Raw genomic sequence first — 15,076 nt, 5'->3', positions numbered from 1 at the left:
GTCATGAACCAATTTTCCACAAGTATTTGTCGGGGCCACTTGACTTGGACCTGGTGCCATAGTTGTGTTCTCTAGCAAGATCTCTGAGGAATGGAGACTGCCATCATGGAACACTGGCACTAGACCTGCCTCAGGTGAAACTGAAAGCCTCCATTCTCCTGGATTTTACTTCAACCCTGGATTGGGGACAGCCCATGTAAAAGTAACATGCCTCAGTGATAGGCCTTGTGTGATGAGCACTCTGCTTCTCACACAGCCGGGCCATAGTCCTCTCAGGTTGTGTAACTAGAGATTACTGGGCCCATCGGAGGCATGGAGATTCCTCCTCACCTTTCCAGGTAAGTCCATAGAGGAAGACCACAGGTGCCCAAGGCTTGCTCTTCCCCTGCGAGAAATGGCTTGTAAAAGTCAGGATGCTGTTATTACTTCATTTGGTTTAAGTGGCCTGCACAGTTGAAGGGGTTCCAATGCTTTACAAAGCTGGCTATTAGCTTGATCCCTCTCCAGAGGTGATTTAATATCCTAATTTTTCCTAGTCTGGGATGGCCTTCAGATTTCTGTCCTACTTGAGCATCCCTCTCTGGGAAACAATCTGTGTAGGGTCATTTTTGTGTGACAAAAAATAATGGGTAGCTGCCAGAAGGAGTAGAGTCCCAAACCATGGTGCTTAAAGGGTCAACAAGCCACTTCAGGGAGAGCCCAGCAGTCTGTTAAGAGTGCCGCATGTGCCAACACTTGGCTCATACTGAGGCAATTTTATGTTTGCTGAAAGCCACGTAAGGACATGCATTCCATTCAAAATAAAGAGGACTGCTGATGTTGTGATTGCTCCAAGCCTGCTCTTGCTGAGGTACAGCCAACTCTCCCTGAGGAAAGAAGCAAAAAAGGTAGAGGGCAGTGGCTGAAAGGCCCCACAGTACAGAGAAAAGCAGGTGGCCAACAATAACTAGACTCCAGGTGGATGTTTGGATTTCATTTAGGTTCAGTGAAAGTGCTCAGACAGATGCCAGGCCTTTATCTTTGCTGAATCTTTATTCTTTCTGCCTCCTACTCTGCAAGCCCTTCTGTGTGCCAGGGTGTTCTTGACAGTGGAGCTGGAGTGAGCTGTGTGCATTAGTAGGCACCCCCAGAATCTGTGTGTGCCTTCTGACACCCCTTCTGGGCCATGAGAGCAACTGATGGACAATGGGTACAGAGAACATCTTGGAGAAGTAGCAGTCATTTTTTAAAGAAATGGCCTGAAGGTCTGGGGTTAGTTCTCCCCACTATTTCTAGGTTCTTTTGTTTGTTGGCGTGTCCTTGGCATTAGTAGGGTGGTTTTTTTGTGTGTGTTTTGTTTTTTGTTTTGTCTGTTTGAAATTAAAGCATGTCTTCACAAAAGCTACTCCAAAACAAGAATAAGCCATGAAACTCAGGGTCAAATTTACTCGCTTAATTGCCACAAATGTTGACTATGAGAGTTTTTCTTCCCCAGATGGAGGATTGGTTCCATGTCCTCTCAGGCTAGACAGTGACCTTGAACTTGCCTGTCCGCAGAACTTCCCTCCCACAGAGCAGCTGCACATCTCTATCCACTTCAATCTTATATTCCCTAAGCAAGAGTGGGGGCTTCACATCTAATCAAAGGGAATTAACAGTTTTCTTACTTCACACCCTGGAGGCTTTTCTCAGTTCCAGACTCAGGAGAAAGTCAAGGCCATGAATGCTTGAAAGAGAGGCAAGGACATGTTAACTGATCTCTTCCCAAACCCAGGATTTCAAGTTACCTGGGTCTTTGCTACTATCCTTATTAATTCCCTATGTTTTACTCAGCCTCCAGGGCAAGCTTTTAATTTTGGGGAAACAGCGAGTATGAAATCTTTTGATTACTAAATCAGAGCAAGCATAACTTCAAATAAACAGGCAGGCTGAGAAAAAACACCTCAGTTCCAAATGAGTTAGGGCAGAGCGCCTGGGGGCAGGGCATGGTTGCATGGCCTTCTTGGTTGAAAGCAGTGAGGCGGTAGCATGTAATTCCTGTGATCTGAGGAACACGATGGACTACCTTAGTTCTATTCATCCTCATAGAAGCAGCCAAACACATTTGTAAATTAGTTTGTAAGCCACAGAGGAGGGGATGAAACGGGCTTTTCTAAAACCAGCCTGTTGCAGAGATGAAGAAAGAATGAATTTATGAAAGAGAATGAAGAAACACAGTGGAAAAAACCCAAACAAAACATTCTCTAAGATTCTAAGAGGACAATGTTTATCCTTTGCATAGTCTGTATCCCCTTGGGAAGTACAAAGTGATTCTTGAGTCTGACACTTAATTTGGCTGGTATTGACTTTTCTTGGACACATCCGTGTAATTTGCTTTTGGCTTCTAGATCTGGGAACATGAGACCCCTAGGTTAGATTTAAACCTCTAATTGCACTTTTCATTTTAAATCAATTCCAAAATATACCAGGCCAGACAGAAAGCTCTCAAACAAACAAGTAAAACTGATCATCCATTTCAAAGACTGAATTGGTTGAGGGGGTAGCAGCCAAACTTACAACAGGTTTATTTCCTTCTTTTATGGTGACCCAGTCTTCTCCATTGGAGCTAATTTCTATTCTGTAAGTCTTGACGTAGTATTTCTTCTTGGTTTCCTTTGAAATGGCTCCCTGTGTCCCAACAGCAGTGACAAAGCGCAGAAGGCCCAAGTCCACCTGCAAGACAATACATGGTCAGTTGTCCATCCCTGCACGGCCGTTACCTGGGCATCTCTGTCTGTGGGCTCCACAGTGTCATTTCCCTCCACCTGGGATCAGTAGACCCTAATTCCGTCTGGCATCAATTATCTGTAACGCCCCATTCCATTTCTGCTTAGAAAGGTCACAGATAAGATAGCAATTGCCCTAGGCAGGCAATTGCCAGGAAGAGACCTCTCATTGCTGCAATGAAGATTGCTTGATCCCTGGTACAAAAGAGAAAACTGGGTTCCATATCATGTTGCTATATTTTCTAAGGGATTAAAAATGCTTTCTGGTGATGTCATAAAAATGGCAGCATGAGGTAAGCCTCTTGAAATCTCCCCTAGAATTTACAACAAATTGAACAACTATAACTCTACAAAAATGCTTTCCAAACAGCACATAAATATATGTCACTTTACAAATAGAAAATCAAGATAAGCAAGATAAACTCAGAAATTGGATACTGGAGAGACCGGGACTGGAACTCAAGTCTAACACGGTGCCATTTCCCATCATGCTTTAGCTTCCGACCTCCCTCCAAACAGAATGCAAACTGAAACAATACTGACTTTGGAAGCACTGTGAGCGTTGTGGTTTGGGAAATGGGTCCTAGATTTGTAATCTGGAAGGGAGTGGAGAAGAGGAACACAAAGATTTTCGTTTCATTTAAATTTCTCCCTTTTGCACATCTTCCCACGGCCTCTCTCCTTACAATTCAGCTTGAGAGGTAGGTGGATTCTAAGGCACCATCTGGGAAGGACCCATGAATGCCTCCATGTGACACCCACTAGGGCTTGCAAGCTTTTATTGATAAGTTTCCAGTGGAGAATTCCTCAACGCAGCAGCTTTGCCTCACTTCTCACTAACCCATCTCAGACCGCTGAAGGTTAGATCACTTGGAGGTCATCACAGCAGTGATGACCAGGGGGTGACCAAAGCCTCAAAGGTCCAGGATTTCATCCCAGAGGTCTGCAGTGGCTTGGGTTGCTCCTAAAATTCACTGTGACATGGGTAGAAAGACAAAGATCTAAGCTCAAGATTCTAGTAGTGGCTCTGCTACTAGCTAGCTATTGGGCCTTGAACAAGTCACTTCATCTTTAGGCTTTTGATTCTTTATTTGTAAAATGGAGGCGTTTGACTAAATCACCTGGAAGGCGCCTTTCAGCTCTGACTTCCTATGATTCTGTGTTGTAAGTAAAGTAAAATAGTTTTTTTTTTCTTTAACTATTTTTATTTTCCTCATTAATAATCAAGAATAATCTTAAAACAAAAATTGTTATTAAAAATTGTTATTAGTTTCTCTATATTAGAAATATTTTCAGTTTCATTTTATGGATACATTTGATTATTTCTATAAAATTATTTCCCTCTATTTATTATACCCTCAACTTATTGTATGTCTGTATAATACAGAAACTTTAAAGAAATGAAACACAAATATATGGTAAATGTTTTTTAAAGGACATGGAAAGTAACCGCACAATACAACTAATAAATATTCACAAGATATTTCAACAGTACATTCATTATTAAGAGGCGAGAGAATGCCACTTTCTCTGAAAAGAGCAACAAAAGCCAAAAAACCAAACAAACACAACTTCTGAATCTTGCTTTACAGTTACTACATGACAACCCAATTTTCAGAAAACAATATTTCAATTAACCCTCCAGTGCCCATAGGCCATGAACACCGAAAGAATTTCTATTTTATGCATAGTCTGCCTGTGAAGAATGACTATTGTCTTTCATGAATTGCTTTTTCCTGAAGGCCCTTGGAATAGTAAATCAACATGTTGCCAATTCCTTCAAAACTGAACCAACAGTTACATCCAGGAAAACCAGCAATATCCCTGGCATACAGAAGCCAATTTGAACACAATTCAACAACAGATTTCATCTAGAAAGGAAGGGGGTACCATTCAATGTAAGAAAATCTTTATTTCATTTACCTGATTTTAAAGGTGTAAAGTCTATTCTCTGAATGCTTTCACCAGATTTAAGAGAAAAAGGAGCAAGACTTTAATGGAAATTACTATTTTAGGATAATAACGGTGGATGCTTTAAATTTTAACTTAACAAATATATACATGTTTACCATTTTTATCTAGTGCCTGACATTTGCATTATTTTTCAAAAGTGAACTATAGTACTTTGTGCACAAATTTCAAAAAAAAAGGAGGCAATCTACGTTTACCAGATTTAGCAAGTGAAAATACAGGATGTTCAGTTAAATCTGAATTTCAGATAACAACAAATATTTTTAGTATAAGTATGTCTCATTCAATGTTTAGGACATAACAACAACTGGCTCATTGCTTACTTGAAATCCAAATTTAAGTGAGTGTTCTGTATGTTATCTGACACTCCTAAATCTCACTCAATTCCGGACAAATAATCAGGTGATTTTTAAGTTGCTGCAAAAACTCTGCTTTCCTAATGCTGCAGTCTGAGAGTTAATGGGTACTTTGGCCATGGCTGTGCTGAAAAATTTCAACTGTTCTTAAATACTCTCAGAGCACTTAGAGTTTTACTCACTGTCCATTGAGTCATGCCCAATGTCATATTCACTTTCAAGCTGAAGAGCCCTTATAATCTTGATGTCCAAGGAAGCACGAAGCAGAGCTATTTAAATAAACTCTTCCTGTCAAATTTACAAATGGCTCTTCAGTTTGGAAATGATTAAATTCCCAAGAGTGCATATTCAGCTTCGGCTGATTTGCAATAACCCTAGAACTTCATTCCCTAGGTGTCCTTTTCCTGCTTTTCAAGTTTTGTATTTAAGATAAAATTTAATTACCAGGTAGGAAAGAAGTCAACTGGTGGTCAATGAGAAGAATCTTAGGGACTAGAAAAAGCTGACTTTAAAGAAAGCAGTAATAGGCTGGAATTAACAAGAAACCCAACATAAGAAGCATCCAAGGTCCCAGGTAGAAAGGCCCCCAAAGCATATGCATGAATCACTTATAAAGAAGGACACGTATTTATTTTCCTTCCTCAGCGGCAATGAAATGCATTAGTAACCTCCCCTTGTAATTGCACAAAGTTCCCTGCTGTGCCTTAAAACTCTGCAGATTCTCTTATTTACCACACTGGGATACTTGACATTTCATTTCATTTTTCTTGCTAACATTACTGCCACTGGGTTTAGTAAGGGTGAATGACAACCTCAGAAAATAACTAGTGCTGGGGACCATTCCAATTAAAATTGGAAGGTACTCCGAACTCTTACAAGACCCCCGCCTCCAGCACTGTGGGAACTCTCAGTGGCAAGGCTGGGGAAGTTCTTTTAAGTCCTCTCTCTTCCTCAGTACCTACAGGGAATGCCCTAACAGAGACCCTCCTGTGCCTGATTGGGAGGAGATACAGAGCCTTCAGCCTCAGAAGTGCCACTGCTCACACTGATGGTGTGTGTGTCAGGAGACTCAGAAGGACTTCATGCCTGGGTATACACCTTTCTTATGGGTGACTCCGTCTCTGCTAATCATGATATTGTCCTCCATCTACCTTTTTTAGTCTTACCTCCTGCATCTATTCCCCTGTAACCGTATCTTCCAGACCCATTAAAATATTTGTTATTCCTTACGCAAGAGAAGCATTTTCTGCCTGTATGCCTTGATGTATAAAGTTCTCCTGGCTTTACCATTTCCTCTTTTTTGACTACAATCTTTCTGGTCTGGTAGGCAGAGTAAGTCACTTCTTACCGCAGAATATTAAGTGCATAGCTCATGTCTCCATCACTGAATCCATCATGTTGTGTTTTTGCTCTACCTCCATCCAAACTTTCATGATTTCTCTTAGGGAATATCTGCTTTTCTATATAGAAAAGTAATAGATGCTTATTGAAAATTCATAAGATGCAGAAAAGATTAGAGAGGAAAATAAAACCTCCATAAGACCAACATTAGGACATAAACACTACCACTGATGATAGCCTTCGAGAGTATTTTCTTCTTAGGCAAAATATATGTGAATATCATGTGTATGTTTTGTTATTATAAAAATAAGGTGGTTTTATCTCTATGTTTGATAACCTACTTTTTGTTTAGTTTTATGGATCTATTTTCAAACCAAAATGTTTTCCTACGTCATCATTTTCAGTGGTTTCGTGGTATTCCATAGTATGGCTGTAGCATAATTATGCTGCTACCTGTGAACACTGTTACTCAACTTGATTGACATTCATTCAGTGGACACTGCTTATCTGCTAAGTTCTGCATTACGTGGTGAGGATGTAAAGAGCAGCAAGTGTGGGAAGCACAAACACATGATTACAGAACTCAGCAAGGTGCATAAAGTGGGATGCAGCACACAGGACGGAATAAACACTTTATCAGAGAATTGGAGGGAGGGGAATTGGAGACATTTCACAGCTGACTTTGATGTCTAAGATACATATTAAAGGGTACACAGTAAGAGCTCGCAAGTAGGCACAAAGGGAAAGAATGTTCCAGGGAGAAGGAGGAAGGGGAAGCGCAGAGTCAAGGAGAAGGAAATGAATGAATGAAATGACAGACACTAATAACCTACCATGTTTCCCTCACTTTCTATAGGCATTAATCAAGAAATATATTGATCTCTAAAGATTATTGTGCTGTGGTCATTTTAAAGCCAAAATAATTAGTTGTCATGAAAAACATTCAAAATCATCCATGACCATCCTCTTGGTTGTTTAGCTTTTTGAATTATGATGAGCTCTCACTAACCTCACATTCTAAGAGACAAGATTGGCGACTAAGACAGGCAGCTGGAAAGACAAAGATACAACCCAGAGCGGTTCTATATAATACCACCCCTCTGTGTTTTGAGGGTTCATTGTCCTAACAATACTTCCTTTCTTTCCACAAAAATTCAGACACACAATAACCATAATTAAATAACCTGCTTTCCCTAAATCCAATCAGCTATACTCCAATCACTATTTTCTTATTTTGAAAGAACATCATTATTTCACAGCTGCTTTATTTTTAATTAGAAGATGGCTGTGATTTCACATCTGAGTTTGATGTACTTCTGTTTAACATTAAGGGTGATGGTGAAGGGAATGTGATGATGGGAGGGGGTACGCACAGAGCTAAACATCAAATGCATTCAGTAAAATTGTTGAATGTTTCACTCCGTGTGTGTGACAAACATAAACATCTGGTACTTATCTGATGGTATGTAGATTATTTTACAGAAGTTTATCAAACTCCTTTAGAGTTCTAGTGGCCACTCTTTGAGTTAGCTTATGTAGTGCCTTCAGCAGACGTGACCCACTCTGACATATTGTTACAAATATAAAATTTTAACACTGTTGGTAGAATGGCCACCCGCATCTTACTTTCACTGTGCTCCACACACAAAGAGAAGACATTGCTGGACAAGAGATACAGAAGAGGAAGTCCCAACTTTTATTTTGGGGAGGAGAGGCACCCTAGAAGAACAAAACAGCTGTCCTCATCCACTTCTGGGGGGCAGGGGATGGTATCCCAGCAGCTCCTTGGGGCGAGGGTCCCCCATGGTGTGGGTTCTAATCACGCTTCTGACTCGCTCTTTGTTATAAGATGTCTACAGGTATAATCCACATGCACTTTATGTCCATGGCATTGTCTTAGTAATGACAGGAAACACATTCCTCAGATAAAGAGAAGCCAGGAGAGGCACACATTTTACTGGGGACCACTTGAGGACAAAGCCCTCGGTTTCAGCATTGTGTAGTAAATCACGTAGCAAACCTTTGCAAACTGCTGGTTAAACACTAGCATGCAGTCTCTGAGCCATGAAATTAATGTTGTTGCTTCCTATAATAATACATAACCAGCTATTGGTAATGTCATAATATGGAAAGCCTCATTTCAAAAATGAAAATCTGTCTTGCTCAATAAAATACTGCCCAATGAGCTGGATTGGCAAGGGAGCATTTACCAGTTTTTAACATTCCCAAGGCAGGTCAATGCAAAAGCCTGAAAAAATAAAGGACAAAGAACTGAAGTCTGATTAAAAACAGGAAAAATATTTTTCGGTCGGTGGGGAGTGTGTCAGATTTTTTTTTTTATAGCATCTCTAATGACTCAAAGAGCTGTTTAACTCATTGCTAGACTCTACAAGCTAAAGAAAATATTTTTGAGCAATTGTCTCATTTCCTTAGATAACACACATGTTTTCTGACAGAGCCTGAGCATTTGAACACCGATGCTCTTCTAGGATTTGAGAGCCTAATTCACAGCATCTGATCATTTGTGTTCCTTAATTTAATCTTAAACCTTTTATAGTTACTATCAAAATATATTTTATAACTTTATATTCAGAGACATTATTATCTATCTCTTTATGCATTTTTTCACTATTACTGTGTTACATAGAAAAATACTGATGGCTAACATTACTATTATTAATAGAAAATTCACGGGACAGCACCTCTGGGTCAGGCATTTTATTAAGGGCTAAATTTACATACACTGTCTCTTTCAATTCTCGCAGCAGTCATACAAGGGAAGTTTTTATAGACAAAGCAACATAGGAAGAAAGTGATGTGTGTACCTCGCCCAGAGTCACGTAACTTACCAGTTATTTGAGCCAGGACTCACCCTGGATCAAATCTGTGGCCCATGCATAAGCCACTACACCCATGCTGGTCCCAAATTCGTATTGTAAACACCGTAATCATAGAAAAATAATTTAGATTTTCTCAATGAACAATAATGAAATCTTATTCTTTTTGGAAATTAAATGTTTTTGCGTAATTATAGAGAATATGAAACCATTTGTGATTACTTTGACTGTTAGTTTAAAATTTACACTGGCTACTGGAATGCAAAACTTTGTAAATGACTCAGTTATGCTGTTGAAAAACAAGATGGTGGTGATGGGTCACTTTTAGCAAAAGATAGTGAGGAAACATTTACAATGCTGCTAAAGAATTAAAATATTCAAGTACAAGAAAAGCACAATGCAGGAAGAACCTCACCAATTTCCTTTTCTAGCTTTAATTGCCCAAATTAATCTTTTTTCCCCATAGCTAAAGTAAAGTGTTTTCCTGGGTGGAAACGAACTACTGGTTGCAACAAAACCTATGCTGATAGTAAAACAATCCCAAGTGAACGAACAGATGAATTTTCCTATCACAAGACATGAGCCAACCAGCTAGAATAACATTAGATAAGGCTGAAACAGATGCAGTGGAAAGGCTGGCTTCCCCAACTGTCACTGTATGTACAGCAAAAGAACAACAAGAAAAGGGGCAAGAAAAATGAAGTCCCCAAATGAAGGCTGACCTTTATCTTTTTGGTTGATAAAAGGAGACAATGTTTGTGTGGGCTTCACTTTGGATGTATGGCACAATATCTCACTCTCATGTTAATTTTTTATGCATAAATCAGAAGCCACTAATTAAAACAGAAATATTTAATTCTGATATATTCTTTGAACTAGAGTTCCATCTGGTTCTGTTTGAATAGTAAAATCTGCTCTAGTTGTTAAAATTGGCAAGCAGCATTGGCAAAAAGAAACAAAAGGAACTCCATGTAGCAGGTTAATACTACGGCATTTCAACTAGAGACATTTCCCAAATCCAGCTACTCAAATCAGTCCAACATGGAAACCATGAAGATTGAATGTGAAGGAAAGGAATGCTGCTCTAGGATGGAGACACCACCTCTGGTCTCCATTCCCTTGGTGGGGTGGACACAGCATTAAGCTGTGGAAGACCTTTGGTTTAAAAGCAGTACATGGGACTGTGACAACCACCTGAACATGTTCAGCTTAATTTAGGAAACATATTTAAGACAAATATGAGCAGAGTGTCTTCACATATTTTAGGCAAAACCTGAGGATTTTTTTTCCTTCCATATTTTCTTGAACAGATATAACTGTGCTCAGAAAAAAAATAGACAAAGATTCCATTTTATTTCCTCTCTTAGGAGAAACCTGTAAAATCAGGACATCAGGACACACTGGATTCTGATGACAAAGGAGGAGAAAATGAAATAGTGTTGGGGTTCCTATAGACTCTGAGATATAAGTAAAGGCAATTTGAGACTGCTGTAGAGTGTATACAGACCTCTGGCTTCTGATTTTTGTCTAATAAAACGTAATAGCACTGCACGTAATTTCAGTAGGACTGCATTATGTAGATACAGCATGTATGATTGTTGCTGTTATTATTGAAAACATTTTGGGGCAAACTAATAAACAGAGTCAGGGTGCATGCTCACACTGATGTGTCTTAAAACCCAAATGGTGCTTCACACATTGTAGGTGCTTAAACCGAGAGTGTGACATTAAACTGAAGGATGACAAGTGTCCAGATCAAAACAATTAATCCATTAAATTCAAAAGATGTTTATTGTATGCCAGGCTCTGGAAGCAAGTAGGCCTAAGTGGAAATAATGATAATATAAGACTGAAAGTAAGAAGTGCCAGCACGACTGTGGATGAGGCATTTTGGAATTCAAAAGAAGGAACAGGAGGAGAAAGAAAAGGCTTTATGGAAAAGAGGTCATTGGAATCATTCAAACTGGACCTCATAGGATAAGATAAGACTTCTCTGGGGAAGGGGCCAAGGTCGATGAGCTAAAGATAGAAGGAACAGGAAAAAGAAAATAAAATTCCACCCAACTGCCTGCATCTCAAAAGATCTGGTATGATAAATATTTTCCTCCTATCTGATATCTCATGGTAAAATGCCTTGAGAGAGCAAGGATAAGTGTCCTCCCTACCCCCACCCCCACCACACATCATCCTTTGTGTGGGCCACAAGTCCAGGCCAGGGAGTTCTTAGTTAGTGACAGGGAGACAATGAGATCTTGTTGGTAATTAAACTTTAAGCTCATGACTCTGCACTGCACTGCTGAGGCAATTCTGCCAAAACATATGCTTTCACTGCCTCTGGAATCCAAGCTTTCCTGGGAATGAGACCTAAACCTCAATCTGCACGAGTCAGAGACCACTCTCTTGAGCCTAATGGCACAGTCTGCAGGCCTACCCTAAGTTTATATCTACATGTGAAATAAAACATGTCAACGAAGTGGTGTAAAAACTGGGTGATGTTTTCGTCAGGTATCCACACTGCTGTGGAAATCATACCATTTGCTCCTCGAACATTTAATGAGAGGGCAATGAGTTCAGAACATGAGCTTATAATGGAGGGTATTTTTGTTTCTAATATCCGTTGCACTGTGGAGGGAAGTTGGTGACTGGCAATTATTCATTTATAACACAAAAAAGTGCTAGATATTTGGGTGAAAGAAAGAGAAGGTTACCAGATTCTTGCCCTCTAGTCAGTGAGGGAAAAAGTCAAGTAAACAATAAATCTCAATGCACAGTGAACAGACTGCATTAAAAATACTCTATGAATTCTAATGAATGCTAGGACTATAGGGAAAAAAATTGGGGTGATGCAGGCAGCGTGTGGCAGCACAAAAGCACAGGCCCCAGGACAACCTCTGGAGCTTTGACATTAAAGAGCGACCTGGCCAATGTTAAGCAAGTTAATTAGCCGTTCGAAGCCGTAGTCTCCTCCTCTCCCCAACAAAAATTCCAACGCTGAGCCCATTTAGTCACTTCTCATAGTTATTACGAGGTTCATAATGATGCATTTGTACACACGTAAGAATGTGACCCTAATATTTTTTCCCTTAGTCATTTGGGTAATTGGAGTGTGTGTGTGTGTGTGTTTGCCTGTAGTACCTAGATTATAACTCCTTTGAAAGAGAGATGGAGTCTTCTTTAACTTTACATTCACCTAGCCTACATACTAGCCCATAATCCTTAGCAGATGCTCAATGTTTGTTGAATTTAAATGTAATGTTGGGTCAGTCCAGCATTGCTGGCAATATTTGAAACTCCTTTCTTCCAAAGAAAAGCCAAATACCTATCATTAAAGTCAATGTTAAAATGTTTGGGCAACTAAAATACTCTTAAGCTAGGAATGTAATTATTCTTATCTTGGTGTTTATAACTGCAAATATTATAACTACTCATAAAATTTCCAGTCCTTTGAAAAGTCTACTACTTAAAGCTTGAGTGTGCTAAACGATGAGCTGCAGTGGCTAGGTCGATGCCATGTGAAATATTCCTTTTTATTTATTTCTGAAAGGACCTCTCATTAATTGAGTAAGTGTCCCTCCTCCCAGAAATTACCCCAAATGGTGGGCAGGCTTAAATAATCTTTCCCTATATCTACTTGTTCTTAAATACCTCCCTCAAACCTTTTGTCAACTTTTTTATTTTAGAGCTAAATTATTTGCAAGCATAATGTCCATCCCCAGGATGTTTATGTATTGGATGTTTACATAACCGGTATGTTAGATGCTCTCATACCCTTCCTGTATTCTTGAAAAAGTAACCACGTCAACATTTCACTGTGTAACTAAGGTTTCCACGGTGTTACCTAACTGACGTGATCTTTATAAGATGGAATGATAGCATTGTGTGACTAGGAAATGAATACAGATTTCAGGCCTTTTGTGATCTTTCTATTTCTTTGTCTCCTGGTCTCTGAGAATCAACCTCACAAGCCAGGCTCATGGAGCTGGCTCATGGTCCCTTTCCAAGGGACAGTGACCTCAGTTGTGGACACATACATACATCTTTCCATCAGTTTAAAGAGATCTTTCAAATCTAAAAGACCAAGAACATTTACAGGTAAGGTACACTTCTGTTTCAAAAGCTGTCGTTCTAGTCTACCCATAAACTTCTATCTGCACAACTGGGGAGATTCCTAAATGACTCTAGACAAACACACATTTGTACTCAAACAGCATCTGTCTATTCTAGCACAAACGAAATGATTTATTATTAGTTTGGCAGGAAGTCATGCCTTTAATTTTTCTTTCTCCTCCTAAAAGGTTGGTTTCAAAAACAAACACAAGTATGGATATTTGGAAACTGAAGACTTGCAGATGGGGATCTAAATGGGTTTCTTGGCCTATAACGTTGAGAGCATCCTTTCACACCAATTTTCCATGTATTTTTCAGTGATCTAGGTGAGCTTCTCATGTTAATGAGAGTTTCAGGTGCTGATGAGGAATCTGGAATTGCAGGTGTCCATGAAAACTCCCCTACCTGGTATTAAAAATCCTGCAAGGAGCTGATGGGATTACTGAGATTAAAGTACGTCACCCACCTAAGGTTGTAACGAATGCTGCCCTGGAGACAGAAAGAAGAGAAAGAACAGGCTGCTTAGGTACAGCTGTTCGTCAGAAATTGTGTGTAAACAGTTATTCTCTGAAGGGATGCCAATCATTGTTGAGAACAGATGAAATGAATTTTGAGATTTAATATTTGGTTAACTGCGTTTTCCCTGTTGGAAGCTAACCATTCAGCCAGGAAGTGTATACTGATTCTTTTTTGAAGATCACTCAGAAAAGAGATGGGGAAAGCCTTGAAATAATTCATTTTCAAAGAATTACTCTCCAAGAGAATCATCTGTAATTACAACCCGTAGGTTACGCTCTTTCGTTTGGGACTGAGTAAAGGCCAGCCTGTGGCAGGAGAAAAGCTAGAAAGTTGCAAACTCCATGCACGGAGACAGAAAATGAAAACCAGGAAGGAGAAAATATTATACAGTGATCAGTGACTTCCATGCTCCTTCTAGAAGAAAAGGAAAGGCATGTGCTCTGAAGACATGCTGCTATGCCATCCAAATGCAGTCAGTGGACAGAAATGCAAATTATTTCCATGTTCTGGGGAAAAAAACCACAACAACTATCTACATTAATGTCATGCATTTCAGCGTGGGTTGCACAATGGGAAAAATGCATGTGCATGACCACTTTCAATCCACAGGAGAATAAGCACAGATGTTACACTGAACACACTGTGTTATTCCTCCCCAGTGCTGCCCGAAGTCTTAATGTAATGGAAGCTGTGACTTGCATTTATCCACTGGAACTATTCTTAACACATAGTTGCACACATCTATTTCAACTACATACTTTGGAGGTGAAAAGAGGTAAAATGTTTTCCTGGTGAACATGGCCACCATGTGGCTGTCTGTGTGGTGGTGGTGGTGGTGGTGCAGGGGGTGGGGGGGGGGTGGGGGTGCTGGGAGAGGTTCTTGACAGAAAAAATAGAGCTAAGGCACGTATTTGGGAATACTGACAAACGCATTCCTTTCATACAACCCCACAGGTTTTCACATCGTCCTAGCACATCGTCTCTACACTTACAGATGCCAAGTTAAGTATGAGAACACAGCACTTTGCATGGTTTTAATAAAACTGCCAGTATTTGAAAAGCTGTGGAACGGACTGGTTCTTAATCTTTTTGAATTACTTTTGATAAAAATATTTTAATTGAGACGAATTTTATATGAGACATGAATGTTCTAAATCTAGACACTTTAGAGAAAGATAAATAGATAAATAAATTCTTCTGA

The 15,076-nt window shown here is 39.7% G+C and overlaps 1 protein-coding gene across 2 annotated transcripts in view; it reads right to left on the bottom strand.

Annotated features, from left to right (window-relative positions):
• NRP1 (neuropilin 1) overlaps nucleotides 1-15,076 on the bottom strand; it is a 134,127-nt gene that overhangs the window by 38,434 nt on the left and 80,617 nt on the right. For both annotated transcript variants that reach the window (XM_019741705.2, XM_019741706.2), the window contains exon 8: nucleotides 2,536-2,691. In XM_019741705.2, the coding sequence (XP_019597264.2) occupies nucleotides 2,536-2,691 (156 nt within the window). The remainder of the gene's footprint in view (nucleotides 1-2,535; nucleotides 2,692-15,076) is intronic.

The sequence above is a fragment of the Rhinolophus sinicus genome, linkage group LG02 (genome assembly GCF_036562045.2).
Source record: "Rhinolophus sinicus isolate RSC01 linkage group LG02, ASM3656204v1, whole genome shotgun sequence".
Lineage (NCBI taxonomy): Eukaryota > Metazoa > Chordata > Mammalia > Chiroptera > Rhinolophidae > Rhinolophus > Rhinolophus sinicus.
The sequence above is the reverse complement of the archived record's forward strand: the minus strand, read 5'-3'. Positions and strand labels throughout refer to the sequence as shown.